This window comes from Odontesthes bonariensis, chromosome 10, assembly GCF_027942865.1.
Source record: "Odontesthes bonariensis isolate fOdoBon6 chromosome 10, fOdoBon6.hap1, whole genome shotgun sequence".
Lineage (NCBI taxonomy): Eukaryota > Metazoa > Chordata > Actinopteri > Atheriniformes > Atherinopsidae > Odontesthes > Odontesthes bonariensis.
Genome location: NC_134515.1, coordinates 36,558,507 through 36,584,644, shown reverse-complemented (window position 1 = coordinate 36,584,644; position 26,138 = coordinate 36,558,507). Strand labels below are relative to the sequence as shown.

General features: G+C 41.3%; 1 protein-coding gene across 1 annotated transcript; it reads left to right on the top strand.

Annotated features, from left to right (window-relative positions):
* The first annotated feature begins 2,861 nt into the window (after positions 1-2,861).
* LOC142390431 (Ig-like V-type domain-containing protein FAM187A) lies at positions 2,862-24,267 on the top strand. The gene is given in 7 exon segments (XM_075475847.1): positions 2,862-2,981; positions 4,014-4,121; positions 6,518-6,709; positions 16,844-17,158; positions 17,448-17,776; positions 22,233-22,465; positions 24,041-24,267. Coding segments are annotated over 7 exon segments (1,524 nt in total).
* The last annotated feature ends 1,871 nt before the right edge of the window (positions 24,268-26,138 follow it).

Genomic DNA, 26,138 nt, shown 5'->3' with positions numbered 1-26,138 from the left:
GACGCTTAAGAGAACTGCGAGTTGCTTGGAAATTGGAAGAGGAGATGCAAAACTGCCAACAAACATTGTGTGAAAATAAACCACATGCACACATTTGTTGGACAATAATGCTGTAGCCTAATCATTTAGAAGCCCGTTTGGCTTATTCTCACAAACCACGAATCAAACTGGCTTCTGAATAACAAATTATTAGGTATTAATAATTATTGTCCAACGAATGTGGTGTTTCAGATCAGTCACCCTTTCGATGACAATGCATGCTTATCTTATAAATCACTATTTTAATTCTCACAAACCGCGCGAATCTAACAGGCTTCTAAATAATTACAGCATTATTGTCCAATGAATGTGGCAATGCGGATGATTATTTCCACAATTTTATGAATTTATAAATCACCATTTATTAAATAAAAAAACGTTTCCACACTAAAGTTGGTTATTAAATAATTTACCATAGATGTGTAGGCTACCCAGACAGACCAGTAGAGCTGACTTATATCTTATAATAACGAATTTACAGTAATAAAGATTTCAGCTGCTCAGGTAGCCTGGCCTAAACGACTGCTCCCTGTGGCCTAAACCAGGGGTCCCCAACCACCGGGTCGTGAGACATTCCAAACCGGGCCGTGAGATTGGGGGAAAAAAAGAAAAAAAATATATATATTTTTTTTTTTTTTTAAAAGACATGGAAATCGGGAATTCTTTCATTTCACTCGCTAGATTCTATACTTGGAAACTGCATAGATTGCATTATAGGAGGCCGATTGTGCACGTTTATTTTTTTCAATGATGACTGTCTGTCTGTCATCATATCCTAATTTGTAAAAGCATCTGCTAAATGTAATGTCTGTTGAACGTAAAGTACAAAAAAATCTCTCTCTCTCTCTCCCCCCCCCCCCCAACCGGGCCGCGGGAACAAATTGCAGAACCAAACCGGTCCTTGGTGCTGAAAAGGTTGGGGACCCCTGGCCTAAACGACTCCGCTGTCGGTCTGAACGACTGCAGGGGGGCCTAAACGCCAATGACCTAAACGACCTGCTCCCGTGTCTATTGTCAACTTAAGAAGAGCAGTTAGAGAAGGACACATTGCTCAATGAGAGCACCACACAGTCTGAACAGCCCCGTTCCTTAAGATGGGTGCCAAAGGAAGCAGGCTGTGCTTTGATGTGCAGGAGATAGGTGCAACAACTGTAAAAGTTAATATACCAGCATGGCTTATGGCTTAATAAATAACAATTCAATATTTCTGAACAGAGCTGGGAAGAGGGGAAACATATTCAAACAATGCAGGAAGCCCTGTGATGAAGGTTTTTTGGGTGCCTTCACAGATGACCTGGCTTTCGATGCTGATCATCCAATGGCCCAATGTGACTCCATCACCAGCAACTGAAGCAGACAACAGTTATGGAAAACACATATGGGAATAAGGGCCCTATATGAGGATAAGAAGTTCACAGAAAAAGCCAACCCTTAAATATTGTTATTAAAATTTTTTTTAACGGTAATTTTTTTTTGTGCAACTTGATGCGTTTGTGTGGCATTAGTTTGAAGCTATTTTTTGTTGTTTAATTGGTGTTTTAGGTCAATACACACACACATTGAACTGTAGTGGTAAGAGGAAAGCTGGACAGAAATGTGTTCGATGTATTCATTGCAATGTCTGTGTATTTTGCAGAATAACACACTAAAGGCAACACATAAAAAGTTACACTGAGTCTCAGTTCAAGTGTGCAACACCTATCCACACATTTTCTGCTGTATTTATATCAAATATCATAAATCATCTTGTTGCAAATAATTTGTTTCCACAACTTGCGATAGCAAAGAGAATGATGAGAGAACTGCATCCATGACAGATCACGATAAAACTTAAGTTTAGGAGACAGATACAGAAAGAGAAATTAGACAGATGGAGACACAGAAAGACAGACTGACTTTGTTCTATACTCCATGTCATGCTTTTATGACACTTGCCCAGTCGAATCAGCCGTGGACTGGTTGGGAGAGTCAGGGTGCGCTCAACATCGGCTGCTGTGGCATACATCTGTAGAACATGGACAACAGTATCCAAATTAAGAATGGAATTGCATGTACAGTCATAGTAGACACAAGAAATATTGCTAAACAAAACTTACATCAAACTAGGCCATCAGTAACTGGATGGTGCAAAGAGTCAATTCCCCATCTTCAGACTGTACATCTTTGTTCTTCAGTGTTGTCCTTAAATCCTTCTCTATTCCTTGTCCACATTCTTCAGTGAATAGCTCCAAGGCACGCAGAACGCTGATGTCAGTAAGTAACTCAACGTGACAGTAGAGACCCCTTGGGGTAAAAAGATAGGGTCACTGGATTCTTAAATCTTCAACGGAAGGTGCTGGAGTCGGATTGATATGGTTACACTGAAGACAGAATGTTGTTTTCATGAGGTTTATCACTTCTGCCCTCTCACTAGCTTGAATACCTTCCTGAATTTGTAGATGTTCACAAATTGATGCTACTTCTGCTACACTGTCTCATTGGTTTCTTCACGTGGAGGGTCTGGCTGAAATTGTATGCATCCTTAAGAATCACTTGGCCTCTGCAGTTGTCTTGATGTTTGGTGTTGTTTCAATGTCCCTGCAAGGTTTATGTTCTCAATTCGCATTTTCACTTGAGAAGGGAGTGACGTAAAACCACCAGCAACGATGGCAAGACTCTCGCTGCGTGTGGGGTTAACCTCATACCTCCTCATTTCATCCACAAGAGTTCGTATCAATCGGCATCGTTTGTCAGGAGCAGGTCTCTCGCTGTTGGCAATTGCTGACTGCACTTCCTCTGGTATTTTATCCCATGGGACAAAGGTTTCATGCCACTTACTGGATATGTTGGCTGATCGTCTTAGGCTGTGCGAAGTACGTGGTGTTGATGGTTCTGAAGAGCTTGACAGGGATGGAATGCTGGACAGTGAAGATGAAGAGCAAGGCGAGGGACTGGAGAGCGAAGTCAGACTTGTATATGTTGAGTCATCTGGCAAGATTTGTAGATAAAGTAGATTCTAGAACACATGGAAATAAAATATATTATTATCACTGTTACACAATATTTGCCACATATGCATGCAAACTTATATCATGAACACTAGAGATTGTGAACTTGTATGGTGATTCCATTTATTGTTTTGAACAGTCTTAAAGCTACAGTACAATAATAAAAATTGTATAGTCTGTGGCCAGCCCAAATCACTACTTCATTTTGTGTTCATACCATATGTCAGCTGAGTGTAAACTGTAAACCGATGTGAATTTTGACTTAACTGTTCATTTTTTGTCACATTGTCTGAAAGTCTTGACTGTCATGCCATCAGTTATATGACTTTTCAGGTGAAAGAGAAGATATCCTCACACTTTGTACTACAGAAGTCCATATGACATGTTAAATCTGCAGCATTGTCCAGTTTAGTTACATTCTTTACATATTTATGGCGATGAGTGTGAGAGCAAAAGGCCGAAAAATATGGAGTTAAATCGGTCTCAATTATCACAAATGCTCAGGATGATTTATGTATTTCGGATGCACATACAAATATAACTTTATTTACAAACGGCTTCTGGTCTGTGGACTTCGTTGCATTTGTGTGTGGATTTTGAGACTCCCCTGACTTGAGTCAACCGACAAATGTCTTTTTTTTAACACGGAATGATCTGCAACCAATCAGATATCTTCCTTGTTTCAGCCAATCATAAGAACGCACCCCTCGCGGGAGACGATTTACTGAGAAGCCAATCACATTAAACCGCGCTATACGCATGTGAATTTCAGTTGGTTCAACACGGCTTCCAGCAACGACAGCAGAGCGGTAAGTGAAACGTCTAATTTAACATGTTTGGCTACTTAATCCCCTTGTTATGAGAAGTTGTTTAGTTATTAATCTTAATTGCTTCAATTGTGCAACTATCAATACAAGCCAGCCAGCTAAGCGAGTGAGCTACGCTGGCGCTTCTGCATTTCTTGAGAATAAAGTGACTGTTTGACAGGGTCTGTCGCCCCGAGCAGAAGAAGCAGCTCGGGCCTTTGTGCAGTTATTGGCTCGGGAGCTGTCCTCGGCCAAGCCCACCAAGAGAGAATGCAGCAGTCAGGGCTGGGTTTGACCCTGTCAAACAGTCACTTTATTCTCAAGAAATTCAACTTTCTGGAAAGATACCAGCCTGAACCTCTTGGCATGCAGAAGCGCCAGCGTACATATACAAAAGTATATCATAAACAAACACTTAAATATTATATATATAATATATAAAAAATTTATAATATATAAAAATTCAAACTAACTAAAAAAATTTTTTTTAAAAGTGAGAGGTGAGAGACATGATGTAATACAGCTTACAGTCGATGGGCCATTGCATCCCTCCACATGCAAAAGCATCTGACTTCCACATATAATGCATTTTGATTGTGGCATCTTGGCAAATTCGACTGAATCATAGGAAAGTGGTTCAGTAGAAAGCTTCTCCTGTAGTGGAACAACAAGTACTGTGTTTTTCCCATTGTTAGATGCTGATGTAAGAAGCCTTGTGGAGTAACCCTCAGCATCAGTTGGAATTATGGACAGCTTGCGCCGTCCACTACCACCTATTTTAAAATGAAAATAAGTCAATTCTGTAAAACCTTGAAGTTTCACAATCATTACAATGTAAAGTTATATTTTGACAGGCAAACAAGTCATAGTAGTGTCATCTACTAATTTAATGGTGCTATGAATGGTGATTCAAAACCTAATACCACCTGACACATCTGAGGTGTTGAATTTCAAAACCTTAACAGCTACATTTTTCATAATAAGGGATTTCGGAAGATTTTAACTGAAGCCTTGAAAAACATCCAACCTCCTAGTAAGGTCTTGAGTTTAGGAAAGTAGAGCCACAATCTTTAAAAAATTAAATGATTCACCATTCTGCAAATGATTAACATTTTTAATCATTACAGAATATTATATGCTAAATGATTACCTCATCATGTGTCAAGTGGTCTGGCATACTTAACATCCTCTTCCCAAGGCCAGCATGTGCTAGTTCAAGCTCTTCTGAGCCTTTTGGTGTGAGCTGACTGGCTTCTGAAAGGACATAAATGTGAATGTCCTTTTCACAATGCAAGTGGTAGGGGTTGAGAATGGTCGTTTTCCTCTTGGCTGATCCTTAATCAACATACTCGGGAACTGCCTGATGTGGAAAAGACAAAAAGACATTTTTTCCAAATGCAGACAATGTAGTGGGGGTGGGTAGATTTGAATGATTTAATGAAAATAAATAATGATACAAAAGATCCAGGAACACAGGGAGCACAGGAACAAAACCAAAATGAGACTAAGGAATGTCAAAACTGGCAAGAGGTGACCACGGGAAGGGAGACGGGAGACAAGTAGACTAGAGAGACAAATACGACGTATAAGACGAGGATCCGGCAAGGAGTGGTGAAACTAGAAAGACATATATACACTGGGGACGTTGATTACTAAACAGGATGCAGGTGAGAGTGAAGAGGGCCGATGGCAGGAGACAGACTGAGGAGGGAAAGAGATGGCACAGGGGGCGAGGGAGTGCAGACGAACTTAGGAAACTGAATCTAAAGCAAAGGGAAAACATACCAGAATAATAACGGAGAAATAATCTAACTAACACAAAGAACACACAAGGAGTAATTAAACATAACTGAATATGAGGAAAATACAAAGCTAAGGTGAAACAAAAACTGATCTAATAAAGAAAGAACCGAGAGCTCTGAGCAAAAACAGAACCAATAATTAAATAGAAAAACACCACAAAAAACACCCAGATCCTGACAACATGACTGTAGCAAAAACTTTTTTGAACTGTTTAATCTTTACCGAAGCATCAAATGTAATTTTTTTGTTTAAATGTTTTTAATGTGAATTTCTACTTTGGCAACATTCTTTCCCTAAACATCCATGCAAACTAAGGTAACTAAAATGAAATAAAAAGTTCGGGACAAGCCCAGCACCTGCATGGAACAATACTGTTTATAACCGCAGCATGAGAGGAGTGGGAAAAACAGACGATAGAAAAATATTGATAATTATTATTAAATCATAATTCATAATCCTAATAAGTCATAATTATTTATAAATGAATCCAATTCATTAATTTCGACCCAATTCAAAAACAATTTCCTAGCTAAGGAAACCAACAGATTGCACCGAAACTTTTAAAGCTTATGTAAGCTTTGCAATTTATTTCAACCTGACGACAAACCAAAGTTACAAGAATTATGTTGCAGTGTTCTAAGAATGTCTTCATCAAAAAGAATGTTCAGAGGGATTTGCAGTGATGTCATTACTGAGAATGCACGGAGATGTTTGCGTTGACAACATAGAATTGGTCCTTAGTAAGCTCATGAGAATCCATATTTTGAAAGTAAACTTTTGTGAGTTTCATTCATAAGATATGAAGAAAAAAAATGATTTTTAAGAAATTATTAATTGAAATTCTCATATTCTTTACTTAAAAAGAGTATGGTTCCTCTTCAGAGAAACCAAATGCTCTTGACATCCTTCTCTATATTAATTCTCTTGTCCTCTGGTGTGTGGGGCTATGAGGCTCCTGAAGATAAGCAGGATGTGTTTGCTGGCCGAGCATGCCCTGCCTTTTTGACCTTTCGAAATCTCGCCTACCTCGCAGGAGCCACCGTGGAGCTGCCCTGCCACTGTAAGCCACAAGAGGTAATGTAAACCAAAGACCATTTTGAGCAGGCTTTTTAGTTCCAGCTGGAAATATAATACAGTCAAAACAACAAATTGCATTATGATTGGATTATGAGCAATTTATTTGATGTATTCTGTTTCACAGACATAATGTTTGATAGCATGCAGCCTGAAGAGAAAAAGAAATGAAAACATAAAAACAATGATTCAGTTTAGGGTTGAATACCATTTTACACTAAAAGTAGAATGTCAAAAGTTTTTTAAAACAATTAACCTGCTAAAGTAAGATAAAAAAATCCAACCCATTGCCAGCCAGGGCTGTAGTCAAGACCACCTTTGTCGAGTCCAAGACAAGTCCAAGACCAGGACCGGTCGAGACCAAGTCAAGACCGAGTCCAAATAGGTTCAAGTCCAAGACAAGACCGAGTCCAAAAGACTCGAGTCCGAGTCAAGACCGAGTCCAGGACAGAAAAGAACAAGTTGTATGCATGACAGTAGCCACTCTCACTCCCTCAAAAGTCAAATTCTATTAAATGCATGTGGCCTGACATACAGTTTATTACGATCAGATCACACAGTATAACATGTTAACAACAAAGTTATGTTATATACTCAGTTATATAAATTAACAAGCAACTCAGCAATATATATTAACTTTGCTCCGTTTCAGAGACGTGCAGCCAGGGCATGCTTGCGCCTCCTGCTAGTTAGAGTAATGTCAGTAGCTGGCTGTTGCTAAGCCTCTCAATATAAAACTGAGGAAATCATCGCCAATGTCAGATATTATAAACATTACCAAAATGAACCACCTTTCACGCAAATATGAAACACAGCTACCACCATACAGTATCAAACTTATAACTTTAGGGCTGACTTAACCTGATGCAACGTTTACTTTACCCCACCGTTTATTTTACCCTAAAGTGAACGTTAACGTAAACGCTCGAGCGTTCGTGTAGCTGCTACCCTTTGTAACACAAGTACAGTATCACACAACCACAAATGTAATTCACGACAACCAATCGCTTATTCCATATTCACAATCGTTTCATAGGCAGTGCTTAGCCTATGAGGCTAAGCACTGCCTAGCTCTGCAGTTAACTTACCGAGATGAATGATGCCTCCGCAGGTGTCTCATGAAGTTTGAAGTCGTCTCAGATGTCTCAGAGATAATCGATTTGCAGAATCTGCAATCTGCCCTGTGTTTTTTTTTCAGTGATGTGCTGAGAAATTCTTTATGATTAGTAAAACCAAATTTCACTATAGCGGATTTGGCCGACATCTTCTCACTGTGTGTGTGAATAAATGAACAATAAATGAACGATAAGGATAAGAACGTTGGCAAGGCTCAGATGCAGGGCTCGCGAAAATAAACTGGTGTGTGATTGGTTATCAAGTGGTTACTTTTCCCTTGAATATTGTAACAAAATAAAGACGCCTGGACTCGGTCGAGACCAAGAACCATATTTGGCAAGACCAGTGGCCGAGACGAGACAAGTCCAAGTCAAATAACAGCGAGTCCGAGACGTCCGAGACCATAAAAAAACGGTCTCGAGTCCGGACTCGAGTCCAAGACCGGACTCGAGTACAACAGCCCTGTTGCCAGCTATAGTATATTTATCCTCAAAGGATTACATTAAAAACATAACTGGAGTCATGTGCAGTAACTACCACTAACTAAAGGGGACAAGTTTGTTAGCTGGAACAGTGTGAAGCTATGGCATTACACTGGTGATTATATTTGATTGGACGATGAGTTCAATCAAACAACATTCGATCAGACATCTGAAGGCAAGAAAGTCTCTTGCCTTTTTTCTTTTGGCGAGTTGTTGCTGTCTATTTCAGAGCCTTGGCAAGATTTTTCGAGACATTTTTTTTTAGTTTCAGTCAGTAAACATGAGTTTGTAAAAAAAAAAAAAGAAAATGGCCGGAGCTAAAAAATACCTGCGACTCCTTCAAAAGTAATTTGACCTGGGACAAATTAGGTCCCAGGTCAAATTTGCCCTAAATTTTCAGGGTGGCTATAGCTAAGAAGGAGGAGCAATCACTGGTTTGGACCCCCAGCTCCTCCAGGTCATATGTTGAAGCGTCCTTGGGCAAGACACTGAACCCCATGTTGCCATCCCTTGGTGTATGAATGTGTGCATGCGTAGGAAAAAAAGCACTGTGTAGCACTTAGCACTGAGACACGAGTGTATGAGTGAACGTGGCATGTAGTGTTAAAATGCTTTGAGTGGTCAGCTATACAGGAAAAGCGCTATACAAGTCCATTTTACCATTTACTAAATCATTTAACACTGCATTAAAAGGGTTTTGTGTTTGGGCAGTTTTGGTAAAATGCTCTTAGAATCTTTTTTTACATCCATCAAGTAGCTTTTTGCAGAATTGTACTACAATATTAACCACTCATCTTGACATATTTGGTAGAGTTAAGTTGACTTTATTGACTTCCTGGCATGGACGTAGGTTTTAAACACTGTCCAAATGTTTTTAAAAGGCACGGCAACTAAGTTTTAACAAGTTGACACACTTTCCTGAAGTCTTCCTAAAATGTACGAGACAATGAGCTTTGGTAAGAATATTGGTTGGTTTAAGTAGAGTGGCGCTTAATTATGGGTGCCAATGCCAAAGGCATTAGGCAAACATATTACTCCTGTGCCAGATTATTATTCTCCCGTTTCCGCCCTAAATTTCGGTTCGCTACTAGTCTGGCAGCGTTGGTCCGATCGCCATGAAAAGCGCACCGTTAGGTGCGCATTGATCGGGAATAGTGTGCAATGACTTTTCTCTCTCATTAGTCTAAAGGAATTCCCGCAAATTGGGAAAACGTCGGAAAATTTAAACAGGGAATCCCTATTCAAAAGTCAAAAACTGCCGATTTGGAACCTTAACGAGCTGAAAAAGGGCATTTTTAGAGGCCTTATAACTCAGCCATACAGTATCGTACAGACCTCATTCAAAGTTTGTAAGTGACACGAGACTCGGCTATAACTGACTCGAAGGGCTTGAATATATTCAATACGGCTTGGACACGACGGCAGTTTACGTTTGAGGGTGCCAAAATGTCAGATCTGGCGTCTCTCCCACTCAACCTCTCACTCTAAAAATCATTAATCACAGATTCTTCAAACAAAACTCTCTCACGTCTGAAATATCTGGCCGATCTGGACAAATTTTACAGCAAAACGTAGGTATTTTTGTCCTCTTTCACACAATGTCACACTCATTGACCTCTGTCACACACATTTATCACAAATTGCCTTTGAGCACAAAGTTCCGTCCCTCAATCCCATTATAAATGCCTAAAATCCTAAAATCAGTGTTTCAGTGTGATTTTAAAATTGCCATTTAAAAGGAGCCCGAGGGGTTAGCCGAATGAAAATCACACCGCTGGATTCGGCCGTCCCTTGTGGCGCTCACGGTACAAAAATGATACGGATTCGAGCTTTACTTTTCGAGCTGTGACCGTTTGTTCGAGAAAGTAGCCGAAAATCAAAAATGCTCCATTTTAAGCAGGGATAAGTCTGTGTCAGTTGGTGCAGCTGGCAGTTGGAACCTGTGCATGCTGACAAGCTGTCTCCTAGCAACAAGCTTAACAGCCTGCTCAGGGCTGAGACAGAGACTGCTTAGGAGAAAAAGGCCAAGGTGGAGGCCTTAAGCTTATTTAAAATGGCATAAAAACTGTTTTTTACACTGGACATTGATAAAAATGACTTAAAATGAAGTTTATATGTTACAGGAGGCTCTCAACTTTCTCCAAAAGACCTGTCTTAGGAATTTTGGGTCTCACAGAGACCCAAAATTCAAAGGAAAAATTTATTGAAAAGCACTTAACCAGCCAAAATTGCCAAAAAAAAAGCCGTTTTGGAGGCCTCATAACTCAGTCATACAACATCACAGAGACCTCATTCAAAGTTTATATGTGACAGGAGGCTCTCAACTTTCTTCAAAAGACCTGTCTTAGGAATTTTGGGTCTTGCAGAGACCCAAAATTCAAAGGAAAAATCGATTGAAAAGCACTAGTTTGGAGTTGCCATAACTCTGTCATACGACATCACAGACACCTCATTCAAAGTTTATATGTGACAGGAGTCTCTCAACTTTCTTCAGAAGACCTGTCTTAGGAATTTTGGGTCTCGCAGAGACCCAAAATTCAATGGAAAAATTGATTGAAAAGCACTTAACGAGCCAAAAATGCCAAAAAATGCCCTGTTTTGGAGGCCTCATAACTCAGTCACACAACACCACAGAGACCTCATTCAAAGTTTATATGGGACAGGAGACTCTCGACTTTAACTAAACTAAAATATTTTTTTATTGGACGGGCAGTAGATTGGCACCCATCCAAAATTTCTTTAGGAATTTTCTAGTCTCTCACTCTTACTGAAACAGTTGGCCTGAGACCAGGCTGTTTTGAAGGATGGGAACTGAGGGGCAAGTGAGCAACTTCTCATATAACCCACCCTCTCTATTTCTGCTTGTTCCTATCATGACAACAGTTAAGTTAGCCATTTGGAGTGATTCCATTCAGAAATGTGAACAACAATTTGTGAGTGACTTTGGATACTTGCGAAAATGTGTTGAAATTGTTAACCCGATTCTTTTATTGGAAGCCCAAGAACAAGCTGGAGAAGTCTTAAGGTAAACAAAGTATTTATTGGAGGTCACATGTCAAGTATCAGCGCTGGACTCGGAGAGACAGAGTTCTCGCATGAAATCCGTCCGACCAAGTCCCGATATCCGGAAACATTTCATATTTATGTTCACCTTTATCTCAGAGGTTGTACCTACACTTGACAACGTATCATTGAACATTTAATAGTGATGTGAGCAGGCCATCCACCGTCTTCGTCATGTTCTTTGGATGTGATAAGCAATGTGTGTGTGTGAGTGTTGTTTCAGGCATGCATCTACTGTACCAGACCTATCTGTCCTAATAGAGGCGCTTTAACTGACCCAGTTATTTTATCCCGCTACGTCATCTTAAAGTCTTGGACATACATTGCGTTTGTATGAGCAGAGTGTACACGTACAAACTAGGAACATAGATTATTTAGTGAACTACAGAATATGAATACATAAAGTCTAAGAATAAAGCCAATTTATAACAAAATGCACATACAAATACAAAGCAATTTGTGAAATAATTTTACACACATACATGTCCTGATGAGCATGGATCAGATTATATTTGCACACGGATCAGCTTGTATGTGCATGTGGACTTTTGAGACTCGAGTTTACATCACCCGCGACCCGACCGACGGATTCAGCGGGTATAGAAAGTGGATGGATGGATGAGTTTACATCGCATGGTGTGTTTATGTACATTACCTGTTTTCAAAAACTGCATTGTGCAATTTAACGCAGTAATAATAAAGCTATTCCTCTAGTCATACTAAAAAAGATTTTTTTTTTTTTAAATGTAGCAAGATATACACAGTGTAACTCCTAGTTATGCATGTGTACTATTGATTAATGCATTTAAGCATCTTTTCTATACCACTATCATTAGATATTTGTTCTTGGAGACCTACAACTTTATCAGAAACATGTAAATAATTCAACATTTACAGAGCGAGTCGTACATAGCATACACTGTAGAAAACGAGAATGAGGGGAGGATCTGTGTTGTGCCAAAAATACACCTTATCCACACAGCTGTGGATTGTCCAAAATACAGAATGTAACCGTTCAACAAGAAAGCATTCTATTAATTGTGTAATCTACCAGATGGAGTGACAGCGAAAATTCTCCAGAGCATGAATAAGGGTTGGTACAATGTTCTTGGGCTTGCTTCACCTTTACTCCTCAACAAATACTCTTCCTATGGTCATCAATATGCCTAATTTGACCATAAATGTTTCCTCAGAAGGCTCTTCATTTGATCATATATGGAAATAAAGAGGCCTTGATATTGCCATTTTAAAAGAAAATAGCAAATTGATGAATAATCTCAAGGTCTTTATTCATATGTCAAGTACAAAAAAAACCTTGACATATTTAACACTATCCTAATATTGACATTAATAATGGCAAGATTTTGTCAGGTTTGACAAAATTCTACAAAAGTAATTGCCTGTTGATGGAGTGTTAAGTCTAATGTTTTATTAGCTCTAACCACGGGCTTCAGCGGTTGTACAGCACTAGGGTTTTATTGAGCAAATACATGAGATGAGACTCTCACTGCAGCTGCTCCTCTGTCCTGCCAGGATGCTGTGGAGAGGATGTTTATTGTTCTCCAAAACAGAATACAATTTCCTCCTCATCCGTTGCTCCACCACAGCACTGAGAGGGTCCAGCCTTCTGCCTACAACAGAACCAGCCTTTTTCACCAGTTTGTCCAGGCGCCTACAGTTTCTGTCTGTAGTGCAACTCCCCCAGCAGACAGCAGCATAGAACAGTGCACTTTCAATGATAGTGTGATAAAACATACTCATCATATCACTGCAGACATTGAAGGACCTGAGCCGTCTCAGGAAGAAGAGACGGCTCTGGCCCCCCCTGTACACTGCGTCTATGTTGGCAGACCACTCCAGTTTATTATCCAGCACCACCCCCAGGTATCTGCAGGTCTGAACAGTCTCTATCTCCCCTCCATCAATGCAGACTGACTGGTATGGAGTTTTAGATCTCCTGAAGTCCACCACCAGCTCTTTGGTTTTGGTGGTGTTCAGGAGCAAACAGTTATTTTTGGTCCAGTCAGTAAAGGCCTCCACAAGGTCCCTGTACTCCTTCTCCTGTCCACCATGCACACATGCCACAACAGCCGTATCATCAGAATACTTCTGAATGTGGCAGGACTCTGAGTTGTACCTGAAGTCTGATGTGTACAGGGTGAAAAGAAAAGGAGCCAAAACAGTACCCTGCGGAGCCCCAGTACTGCATTCCAGTGTTCCAGAAACACATTTCCCCATCCTGACATACTGTGGTCTGGCAGACAAATAGTCTATAATCCATGATGTCAGGGAGGGGGCCACACCCATACCGAGCAGCTTGTCTTTCAGTATGGGAGGTCGTATGGTGTTGAAGGCACTGGAGAAGTCAAAGAACATGATTCTCACATATGAACCAGGCACATTACAGATAAGCATATGCCCGATGCAACATGTACAGAATCACGTCTTCCACTCCTGTGTTTCTGGTAGGCAAACTGGAGGGGATCAAGAGCCTTAGCAACCTGCAATCTCATGCGACAAACAAGAAGTCTCTCCAAGGTCTTCACGATTTGAGATGTTAAAGCCACCGGTCTGTAGTCATTCAGCTCCACCGGTTGCCCTAATATGAGACAAGACGTTTTCCACAGCACCAGGCATTTTTCCATCTGAAGGCTCATTTTGAAGAGCCTCTGAAGAGGGACAGCTGGTTGACCAGCACAGGGTCTGGGCCTGAAGCCCTCCCTGACTGAAGTCACCTGAGCTCAGCTCCAACCTCCTCTATAGTTTGACACAAAGGCAGACAGGTTGTAGTGGAGGGAGGGCTACAGGAGTGATGTTGTTTATGGTGTTTAAAAAAAACTATAAATATGCAAGATCTTGAGATCAATATTTTCATTGGCTTCCTGTCAAATTCAGAAAAGAATTTAAGATTCTTCTCCTTACATATAAAGCTCTTAATGACCGAGCTCCATCATATCTTAAAGATCTCATTGTAAGATATTTTCCTAACAGAGCACTTCGTTCCCAAACTGCAGGTTTACTTGAGGTTCCCAGAGTTTCTAAAAGTAGAATGGGAGGCAGAGCCTTCAGTTATCAGGTCCCTCTCTGTGGAACCAGCTGCCAGTTTGGGAGGCAGAGCCTTCAGTTATCAGGTCCCTCTGTGGAACCAGCTGCCAGTTTGGGAGGCAGAGCCTTCAGTTATCAGGCCCCTCTCTGTGGAACCAGCTGCCAGTTTGGGAGGCAGAGCCTTCAGGTATCAGGCCCCTCTCTGTGGAACCAGCTGCCAGTTTGGGAGGCAGAGCCTTCAGTTATCAGGCCCCTCTCTTGTGGAACCAGCTGTCAGTTTGGGAGGCAGAGCCTTCAGTTATCAGGCCCCTCTCTGTGGAACCAGCTGCCAGTTTGGGAGGCAGAGCCTTCAGTTATCAGGCCCCTCTCTTGTGGAACCAGCTGTCAGTTTGGGAGGCAGAGCCTTCAGTTATCAGGCCCCTCTCTGTGGAGCCAGCTGCCAGTTTGGCTTCAGGAAGCAGACACCCTCTCTGCCTTTAAGATCAGGCCTTAAAAACTTTGCTTTTTGATAAATCTTAGAGTTAGGGGGGTGGGCTCAGGTGACCCTGAAACATCCCATAGTTAAGCTGCTGTAGGCTTAGGCTGCGGCTACACGAAAACGTTTTTTCACTGTAAACGATACTTTTTCTTATCGTTTCACTGTCGCGGCCACACGGAGCCGGCGTTCCCACTACCCCAAAACGATAGTTTTTGAGAACGGGTTCCAGAGTGGGAAAGTTTGAAAACGAGGTCGTTTCGTTTCCATTATTACAGCGAAAACGTTTTTGCGTCAGTCAAACGTTGACGCTGTGAGACTTCTCTACTGTCTCACAGCGTGGCGTGACACAGTGGCGTGTGTACTGCATCGTTTCATCGTTTTCATCCGTTTTCGTCTGGACCTGAGTCTTTACAGCAGCGTTGCCGTGTGGTTGCAAGAATTTTCGTACCCGTTTTAAAAAAAAAACTCGTTTCGTTTCCATGTAGCCGTAGCCTTAGACTGCTGGGGAACCTCCCATGATGCACCTCTCCTCCCTCTGCTCTCTTTACTCTCCATGTACATATGACATTATTGTTGTCATTAGCTTGTGTTCCTCTTTCTCAGCAGGTATCCCTGTCCTGGTGTTACAGTGTTTGTTGTCCCCTCTTTTCGGTCTTCCCAAACCCCAGCTGGTCGAGGCAGTTGGCCGCCCTTCCTTGTTCTGGTTCCGATGGAGGTTTCTTCCTGTTAATAGGGAGTTTTTTTAGTACTCCACAGTTACTCTCCAGACTCAGGATTGGAGAGAAGTTTCAGTGCAACCTCTTGGTTTTCCATAGCTAGGATACTTTGGCTTTGTATGTATGAATTGGACTAATTTGGAATCTAATGAACTGGATTTGAGTGGATTATGATTGTATCACAATGAATTGGATTCTAAGTGGCTTGAATTTGATTGTATCTGAAGTGCATTGAGACAACATTTGTTGTAATTTTGCGCTATATAAATAAAATTCAATTGAATTGACTGTTAGGGAAACTGGTCTGTAGTACCTGAGGGGAGATGGATAGTGTTTTTAGGTAATACTCAAGATAAGGTTGCAGAGGTGCTGTTGGGTCCCACAGAGCTGTGCCTCACAGACCTTCAATTTTTTTACATCATGAGGAAGAGAGTTAAATGTACACATTTTAAGTAATCCTGCTCTGTGGGATGTAATTATTTCAAGCTGTAATTGCAGCATGGTGCAACTAATATGGAACAAATTCACCAGAAATATTGTCTTTTTTTATCTTCTATGGCAAAAGTTAATGACCCGTCAAACATTTGGACATAATTTAGTAGTTTCTATCAGCTGCTAGTTGAAGTATGGGAAGTACAGAACTCCCTTATTTCATACCTCATTGTTTCAGATCTTTTTTTTTATTTTCAAATTTATTCTTCAGCTTTTACCAATTTATTTTTTCAACATTTAAGGCGATTATCACTTTTTACACTAGTCCCTCTGGAACCTGTGTGAGTTAAATTTAGTTTCTTTCCCCTTATCAAATAACTAAAAGCTCCCTTTTTAGTATGTACTATCGTTCTCTTAAAAGGGTGATTTGCTTCTTACTTAAATACTATTACGATTATATTGAATATATTTTTATATATATATATTATTTTCAAAATAAATTTATTTTTAAACAACATATCCTGTTTTGTTTTCAATATTGGTCTGTTAACATTGACGCTCTTTAGAATATCAATTTAATTAACTAGAATTGTGTATTTTTAATTTCATAGATATATTTCAGTGTATATATTAATCAAACTATTGTTTAGTTTAACTGTGTTAAAGGTAACAAACAATGAGAGTAAAAGCATCTAATAAAAATAATTGGAGTCTCTGGATTTGATGTGCTAACAATATCCATGATACAGATCATGATAAATAGCACTTTATACTAGTTATTTTTGTTTCTTATGTTTTTCAGGTCCAATCAGTTGTATGGTTCTTTAGGAAACACCATGGAAACTCAGAGGAGACCAGAGCCCTGACAGATAACCATGGCAACAACTTACTGGACACAAGTGAGGTCCTTCACAGCAGTGACTTGCAGAGTCGATTTTCCATTCGGCTCTTCAGCTTGTTAATCTTCAGAGCGGGGGTCCACGACTCTGGTCTCTATATCTGCGGGTCCACCCAAAGAAACTTCTTCTTTGGTTACGATCTGGACATCCAGGAAGCTCGTGCACTCAGTTTCACTCAGAGGTGAGGAGAAAGGCAGGTGGTGAAAAAAAAAAAAATTGTGATATTTAAAAATTTTGCGATGACAAACATTTGAGTGTTTTTTTTTATCCAAAATTATTATAATAAAACTGTTCAAGTAACACATAAAACCTTTGTAATACAAAGCAAAACATCTAGTTGCCTTTTGATCAAAATAGCTTTACATCAATAGTCATCTTCAAATCAAGAATAAAAAGGAGATTTGTGGCAAAAATGTAAAATGCATATTTTAAATAAGTATTTTGTAACCACTGATAATCCACTGATTTGATTCCTCTCGGCTCACAAGTCTGATGAAGAGAATTGAGGAAGGCAAAGGACTCGGCCCTCCACATTCACTGTACCAGGTCTTCACCAGCTTCCAGCCATGGTCAGTGTGTGATCGCTGTGGAGTTCCTGGGGAGAAGGTCCGTATAGGACTCTGTTTTGTCCATTCCCGCTTCCTACATGTACGCTACAGATGGGCGAATCAGACAGTTGTTTCATGTGGTTCTGGGGCAGTCCCCAGGGCTTTTGGTCATCTGAAGCAAAGCAGAGTAGGGCCTAAGCTGGAGGTCAAAAGCTGTCAAGTGCCCTGTCCAACTGAAGCTCCTCCGACTCCTAAACTGCTTGCTTTGATGGTATTTCTCGGATACAGGTGAGCATGCGCAGTAGACCAGGACAAGCATTAGACTTGCAGAGGGTAGATTTGATCACAAAAAAAGACAACCACAGTCAGGTTAATGGGACAGGGATTTTTAATTGCCCAGTTCAAGAGCTATATTCCTTTGAAGAAATAATTTACATTTTCAACCTTCTTAACATGTCAATAAAGTGTCTATATGTTTTCTATGACATATCATTGGCTAAATGAGCCTTTAATAGTGTTACTTAAGATTTAAGCCTTGAATCTTTAGATCACCACCTACAGTCTCAGAGAGGAGAGGTCCAATGTTCCATAAAATGTTCCATGTAGAACTTTGGAGAAATCTATCTTGACTACAATTAACCAATATTGGGGCTGAGCGCTGAGATGCTGCAGTTCATGACCTTGATTTTCCAGCCATGCACCACAATGTTTAATGGTTGCTTGACATGTTTGTGGCCTCTTCAGCATGACAACTAATTCATGTGTATGGTTGTACATCTTCAGGGCTGATGACGTGATTTGTTTTTATGATGGTGGTGTTACATAGCTATGTGGGGGGAGCCAAAGGCCAAAAAATTCTCTAGTCTTAATTTAGGACGAACGATGATCAAATCATTTACCCAGGGGGCATAACGTGTACAAGCAGGTTAAGTTGGTCAACCACTAAGTTTATTTTTGTAAGGTGTTTTTTTTTTCCCAATTTTATTGTAAGTTTTTGCTACAAGCCACTGGAGATCATTATTAAAAAAAGATTGTGCTGACTCGCTATCTCATCAATCTCACTGACTCTGCCTAGGACAGAGAGACATGAAAAGGTCCAGAGGGGGGGAACTGTCTAGAGAGACCTGAGCCATAGGCCTCATTGCTCGACTGGTCCAAGCTTCTAATTTGCTAGCTCCTGGTCCCACTGACTCTCTTGTCCCACTGACCTCTATCTGGTTTGAGTGAATTATTAGAGAAACAGCTTCATGGTAACAAGGACCTTTCCCATCAGTTGAGAAGGACCAACTGATATGGAAAAAAAAAAAGGGCTTCTGATTCTCTGCTCTTGCCTGAGATCAATCTGCCCCAGTCGGTGAGACCCATGCAGCTCAGAAAGCATCTTGCTTAAAATTAAGTGAGTGCAGCAGGTGCCGCCCTGTGAAGCCAACAACCTCTTTCACACATCAGTTGTGCCAAACCAGCAGGTGCTTATTAACCCACCACTGTTCCATCTCGTGATCAACACATATCAAACAGAGGAGGCTCAGCCCTGCCTTGTTGTGTCTTTACACACACCCAACTGATGTTGTGGAATCAGTTGAGTGACGGCAACACTGGTTAGAGTGGCCAGTTCCACAATGCTGACTTCATGTGTGGCAGTGCACAAATCATTGTTTTGCCTTAATTAATCCCTCATTTGCTGACTCGTAGGTATATCAGCGGCGGATCAGTTTCAATCCCCCATTTCACCTTTGTACCTTCAAACTTGACACAATGGACAATAAAGGCGTATTGGTCCTAGCTTTAGAAATTTGTCTTACACTCAGTGATTTAGAGGTAGTTGTCCAATAAAACTTTTTTAACGCTCTTTACTTTTGGACAGTTGGTGGAAATTTTGCTGAAATGCAGAAGTGGCAGGGTTAGACATAGGTGGGGTGATATTAGTATATTCATAGAATTTACTGAATTAAAAAGAACTGGCAATCATTACCATACAATATTAAGGACATGAGAGGTTGTTTTTGTGGAAATTTACAGGAAAACATGTTTCCACTTAATTTTTCCTGACCACCAGAGGGCGGTGCTCCAGCACTGGATAACTCCATCTCACATATGTGCAGGTTGAGTTATTATGCCAACAAAGTCACCTGTGACCATGTGATGAGGTAGGATGCACGCCCCAGTATAAGACCCCCAAGTCATCACACAATCTGTTCCTTCTATCTTCTCGCAATTGAGTAAAAATCTGAAAGCAGGTTAGTTTGACTCGCCGCTGGTAGTCTCGTAACATGAAGGTTGGTGCTTCGGCTCTTCGTCCACCAGAGACTGCGGCAAGCCGCTTATTCTTTCAAGTGTGTCTGTTTCTTTCGGGCGAACAGCGGCAATCTCGCCGTTATGATTCATACTGAATTACTGCAGACAGGTAAGTCAGCTAAGTTTCTTTAATTGTTAGCCAATGATAAGAGCGGGTAGCTCGCCAAGCTTGTATTTGTTTTGAATGGCTGTGTTTTCGCCGCATGTTATATTACACGCTATCGGTGCGTTCAGACCGGACGCGGTGCGAATTTTTCGCGCGACGTGATTACATACAAAGTCAATGCAAAGACGCGAATAGACCCGAATTCGAGCCAGCGGCACGAATGGCGGTTTTGAGGCGGTGCAAATAGCGAATACCGCAGCGCGAATGACAAGACACGAATTCGCGTGAGCTCAGAAAATCCAACTTTGGCGAAATATTCGCGTCACGACAGCCTATCAGCGTTGAGATTCTGGACGACAGTGACGTCATGCGCCCCGGGATCTTTTTATTTGATTTATCTGCCACTCACCGGAGACAGATGGACAGGCGCTCCGCAGCTGAAATGGAGCGCCTGTAGTTGGTGTCCTGCCGAGAGATCACGGCACCGATCCTCCCGAGCAGGTCATCAAACTGGGTCCTGGTGAGCCTGAAATACCGCTGGAAGCGGCCGTCATCCAGACGCAACACCTGGAGAAGGCGGTGAAATTCTCCGAGCCGAGTGCACCTCCGGATGATGTCACTGACCCAGACACGACGGCGTGTGCGTTTCAGACAAATCTCGGACTGCCACAGCAGGTACAAGGACGCGATGGTACTTATATCAGCCATGGTTGATGAGAAAATGAAATGGAGGGAATGGCGCCAAATAGCCCCTTGAGCGAATATTCGCTCGTCGTTTACTCGCGCGCATAACGCGAGTAAATTCAACTACACCCGCGGCAAAACTCGCGCGAGTAACGCGACCCGAAAATTCGCACCGCGTCCGGTCTGAACGCACCATTAGTTTCTTGACTCGGTTTTCGGTGGGTTGTAGCGGCAGTAAGCACGCCATTAGACATCTTACTTTAAATTGTCGGGCAGTGGGAGTGCACTGACTCGTTGAAATAAATGTGTTCTTGAGGGACGCTGCGGTGTGGACGCCTTTGAACTTTATTTTTGTGTGGCTGTGTGGCACAGTGTTTCTGCTGTGACTTACACTGTTTATGAGATAATTGTGCAGCATAGTATTGACTGTATTATTCTTTAGTGCTTTTTCTGGAAACTGTCCCACTTAAAGACATGTTGAGCTCGCATGTCTGTAACTCTTGTATGGCCCCCCTTCCAACCTGAGGATGGCCATAATCAGTTTGCCTGTCTCTGGGTTGAACACCTGAGGACAAGTATATCTGACAACCCATGCATGAACTGTAGGTTTATGCCACTGTCGGTCAGAAGGGCTGGACTGGCAGAGGTGGAAGGGGATACTGTGCTGCTACCCGCTAGCGGGAGCGCAGGCCCGGCAGGTACAGTCTCACAGGGACCTCCTAGGAAAGTTAGGAAGGTGGACACTCTCTCATCTGAGTTTGCCCAGATTAAGGAGCTTCTGCTCAATCCACAGCCTGATGATAGGGGATCAGTGGTGACTCTGCCACAAGGGGCTCGCCTTGTCAGGATATTGATGTGCTGTCAACTGCAGCTTCCTGCAGTTTGTTTGATGATGAGGGGGGTGGACAGGACGAGGATAAAAACTCAGTTTCTTGAGCCTCTGACGATTTGTCTCAAGGGTCTGATGGTTCATTGCGTGTATCAGAAGCTGGCCATGCCTCACTGAAGCCAGCCAGGCTTTAGCACACCTGGGGCTGGAAGATACTCCCGTCACAGCAGCTCCTTCGACTGCTTTTTTTAGACAGACGCCACAGCCTGCAGCTTTCTCGGCCCCTCCTTCGAAACCCTATATTGAAGAGCTCCAGCGCTGCTGGGCAGATCAAAAATGATTGTCTCATCACAACAGTGTTTGCAGGAATTTAGCACAGTGAGCACATTCGAGAGTTACGAATGTAACTACGGTTCTATGAATTCTGGATGACCGCCAGAGCTGTCTGTCACTCGGAATTTGGGCGAGAAGATTCTGTAGGAACAGATTGCGGGATGACGTGGGGGTCTTATACTGGGGCGTGCACCGTATGTCATCACATGGTCACAGCTAACTTTGTTGGTATAATAACTCGACTTGCACATATGTGAGACGGAGATATCCAGTGCTGAAGCACCGCCCTCTTAGATAGATTATGTGACAAGAGCCTGCAGCCATGATTGTGGCTTTCAGATAAATCCTAGTTACGGCATCTCTTTGGAGACTGTAAAACACTCAAGCGTTGTGCTTAGTGAATGTATTTCCCTGTTGTAGTTACTTTATGACACAAGTTTGGGGTACAAAATAGATAATTATCCCACCTGTTATGAATTTCTGCTTCTGTGCCATAGTTCTGCTACCCTGCTAGTACCAGTTTACTACGTGAACCACCAAGCAGACAATGTCCTCACCCTGGGATGCCCTGGGGCACGTCCCAGCATGGCTGTAGCCTGGGATCAAGGTTCGAAACCAATCTACCGACAGGAGGTTTCTGCAAGTGGCAACCTCAGCACCACACCCCCTAGGCTGCTGATCGATGCTGGGCATCACCTTGTGTTTCAACCAGCAAAAACGAAGGACTCAGGTATTAGCTGCTGAAATGTCAGTACGTACTCCAATCAGCCATTTCTTCTTTACATGACAGTGTTCACATGTCAGTTTTTGTAAAAATCCTTTAGTGTAGAATATGCTTCCAAGCTTTTTCCTGATTCTTTTCTTAACACAGTCAGTTTGAGTTTTCTAATTTTGTTTTCTAATTTATTCAATAGGAATTAGTATAACAACATTAAAAATGTTAAAGTAGATGTCTGCATTCTCACTATTAAGAATTTTCTGCAGGAATTTAGACCAGCTTTTTTTTAAATCTGAGGTATTACAGTTATTACAGTTCGCTGAAGACGGTGTGCAGAGGGTGACTGGCATTGTCTATAATGTCCAATAGTTTGTCCATAGTCCTCTTCTCTGCCACTGTCAGCAGAGTCCAGCTTCAGGCTGCCATACTACGGCCTGTCAGTCAGGTAGCTGCAGATCCAGGTGACCAGGCAGGGGTCCACTCGTATCTCGATCAGTTTGTTCTGAAGTGTTAGAGGCTGGATGATATTAAAGGCACTCGAAAAGTCCAAGAAGAGGATCCTCACTGTACTACAACAACTGGGGGAGGGTGTGTTAAGGCAGTGGTTTTCAAAGTGGGGGCCTCCAGGGGGCGCTAGGGGGGCCTCAGAAAATTGGAGTGAAGATAAGAAAAAAATGCAAAAATAAAAAAAATAGAATAAAATTTTTTTCAAACATCATTATAAAAAATTATCACATTTTTTTAATCAGTATTGTAAAATACAATTTATAATAATATATCATTTCGAAATGTTATTTGCCATGCTTGTCTTTCTGATTGGCTGCCAGTCAAAACATCGTAGACCTGGCGGTTTTCGCCTGTTCTCAAGCTGCTCTGCTCCTCAAGCTAGCGTGTAGGTAGCTTAGCCAAAATGGACAGATTTTTGACTTGGAAGAGACTGAAAGAACTGGCCGACTAAAATCAGAAAGTATGAGGCAGCATACATGTTTGGCTTTACAGCCATACAGAAAAATGCCCACGATTGCCCGAAATGCGTCCTCTGTCTGGAGACCCTCTCAAATGAGTGTTTAAAACCTTCGAAACTTCAGCTTCACTTGATACAAAAACATCTGGCGGAGTCCGAAAAAACGGTTGACTTTTTCAGACGTAAAGAAGAGCATTTTGTCAGGCTGCATTCACACAGCAAGCTACTGTCCGTGAATAAAAGAAAGAAAATACCTTCTAAAAGTTGATGTTTCTTTACATATTTTGTAGCATTGTCTGTGGTTTGCAAAGGGGGTCCCCGGCCAGAAGCTAATACTGTTTGGGGGGCCTTGGCATGGAAAAGTTTGGGAACCCCTGTGTTAAGGGACGGAGAATGGATGGCTGCAGCGGGGGAGAGGGTAGGGGGAACATGGGCTGGTTGAAACCCCCCCCCCCCCCTTCTCTGGTCTTTGTGTTGTGGCCTGTGATGGTGTAATACATGACTAACCATTTATCCTTAATATGATACACAATACAATATTTATATATTACCACCATTTATATTACCACATAAATTATATAAGCTAACGAAATGTCTTTGTGTTTATATTGTTGAATATTTAGGTGCCTACTACTGCTGGCTACAAGGTCGCAGAGCTGCAGAGATACGTCTACTGGTATATCCACGTTTCGGGCGTGACCAGTCACTGTTGTCACATCCAGAATTCCCAGCAGCTGTTAAGACTGTGTTAACATCTTATGCTGCCATGACAGCTTTGTTTTGCCTGCTAGTGTTTTGCAGAGCTGGGGTCAGATATCACAGAGACAAAGCAGGAACACACGTGGATTAAAATCAGTTCAATGTAAGTTGTGTCGTCTTTCCTAAACACCAAATTTAAACAAACTTTAACTAGCTTAAACATCCCTAACAGAAATCATTTCAAGTGAGAGAGCAGCATATCCAATAAAATCATATTTTCATTGTGGAACCACGCCTTGATGGAGTGAGTTGGCGGTTTCATTATTGTAGCTTCAAAAGATCATAACCATCAGTGGGAACTTGCTGCTAATTCCAAATACAAAGCAACATTCATCTAACAGCAACTGAAGATGTCTATGTCATGTCTGAAATAGGCAACCTGGCACTTTTCCTTAACAATCTTTGACCACAATCTGACTAGTTCAGACCTTGATACATAATTTTCAAAACGACACAGGTCTTTTTATGGATACAAACACAGAACAGCAGTGGGTTGGATCTTCATCTTTATCAGATTTCAAGAGCTTTGCAGTTTCATGTATTTCCGTCCATTTTCTATACCTGCTTAGCCCAACTCAGGGTTGCAGGTGGGCTGGAGCCTATCCTAGCTGTCATTGGGCAAGAGACAGGTTACACCCTGGACAGGTCACCAATTAACCTAACATGCATGTTTTTAGGCTGTGGGAGGAAGCCGGAGTACCCGAAGATGTTATGTCGCTCCCTCCGTTCCTGTTCTTACCTTCTGACACTGTGGATCTAGTCAGTCTGATCAGTATCATGACAATTTAAATATTTCCACTCATGTTTTAAATTATGTTAAAGGTATTGATGGATGCTGCGAACATTTCAGCAGGAAATCTTTCAGGCTGAAATATTTAATTGTTTTAATTTAAAAAAAATGGATGGATGGAAATGTCTTTAAGTAACTGGATGAATATAATTTGAATAACAACATTTAGAACATTTGGAACAAACTCCCTGTCCTTTTTGAGGTCTATTACAACATTCAAAACTAAACTCAAAACACTTCTGTTTTCACAAGCCTACAATTAATAACTGTGTTTGTGTGTATATGAACCTGTACTGTGTTTTCTGTGCAATTTTGTTTTGTGTGTGGTTCTCACATACTTTGTCAATATCCAGTACTTTGGGTTTATATGTGATGAAATGTGATATATAAATCAAACAGCCACTGTCATTGCCAATATTGGGCATTATAACCCTGACTCAAGTTGGTTGGTCCAACACAACCCACTCTCCCCATAATGTTCTATGTTCTATTTTCCGGTAAGTGATGGTTGATTAGGGTTAGACCTCAAAATGTTATTGGTTATTTTCAGGTATTGATAAAAATAAATAAATATGGTTAGTTTGAGGTATAAAAATACAAGGTTTGGCTAAAAAAACTAATACATACATAATTACAGAATAGCATCATCATAACACTTCCCTATACAAAACAAAAGCAAATGGAAAATGTTACTGTTATGCCCTATTTAGGGATAAACAAGACACAACATGAAAATGACCCAGCTTCTTAAGAAAAGTCTCAAGCAGCCATGGAGACATAGTTAAGATGTACCAGCATGAAGGTTTATTAACAAGTTGTATGAAGAATACAGTCAGCTTGGAGTTACAATATAAGCTTCAGGATGGGCCAAGGCCAAAATAACAAATGAACAAAGCTATCTATGCCAGGAGGGAAGATGACCTAAAGAAATCAAAAGAAAAATCACTTACTTCCCACTTACGTCTAAAAGAACAGGAGAAAACTAATGAAAATAATATGGCAGCCCATCCCTACAAACACCAAGTTATGATTGTATAAAGTTACACTCAAACATGACTTGTGGCAAACAGTATAATTCTGTGTTGATTAAATGTTACTGATGGATCCTTAGAAATATCATCTGCTTTGAGAGGATGAAAATTTATACAATGTCATTAAAATATTACATGGAC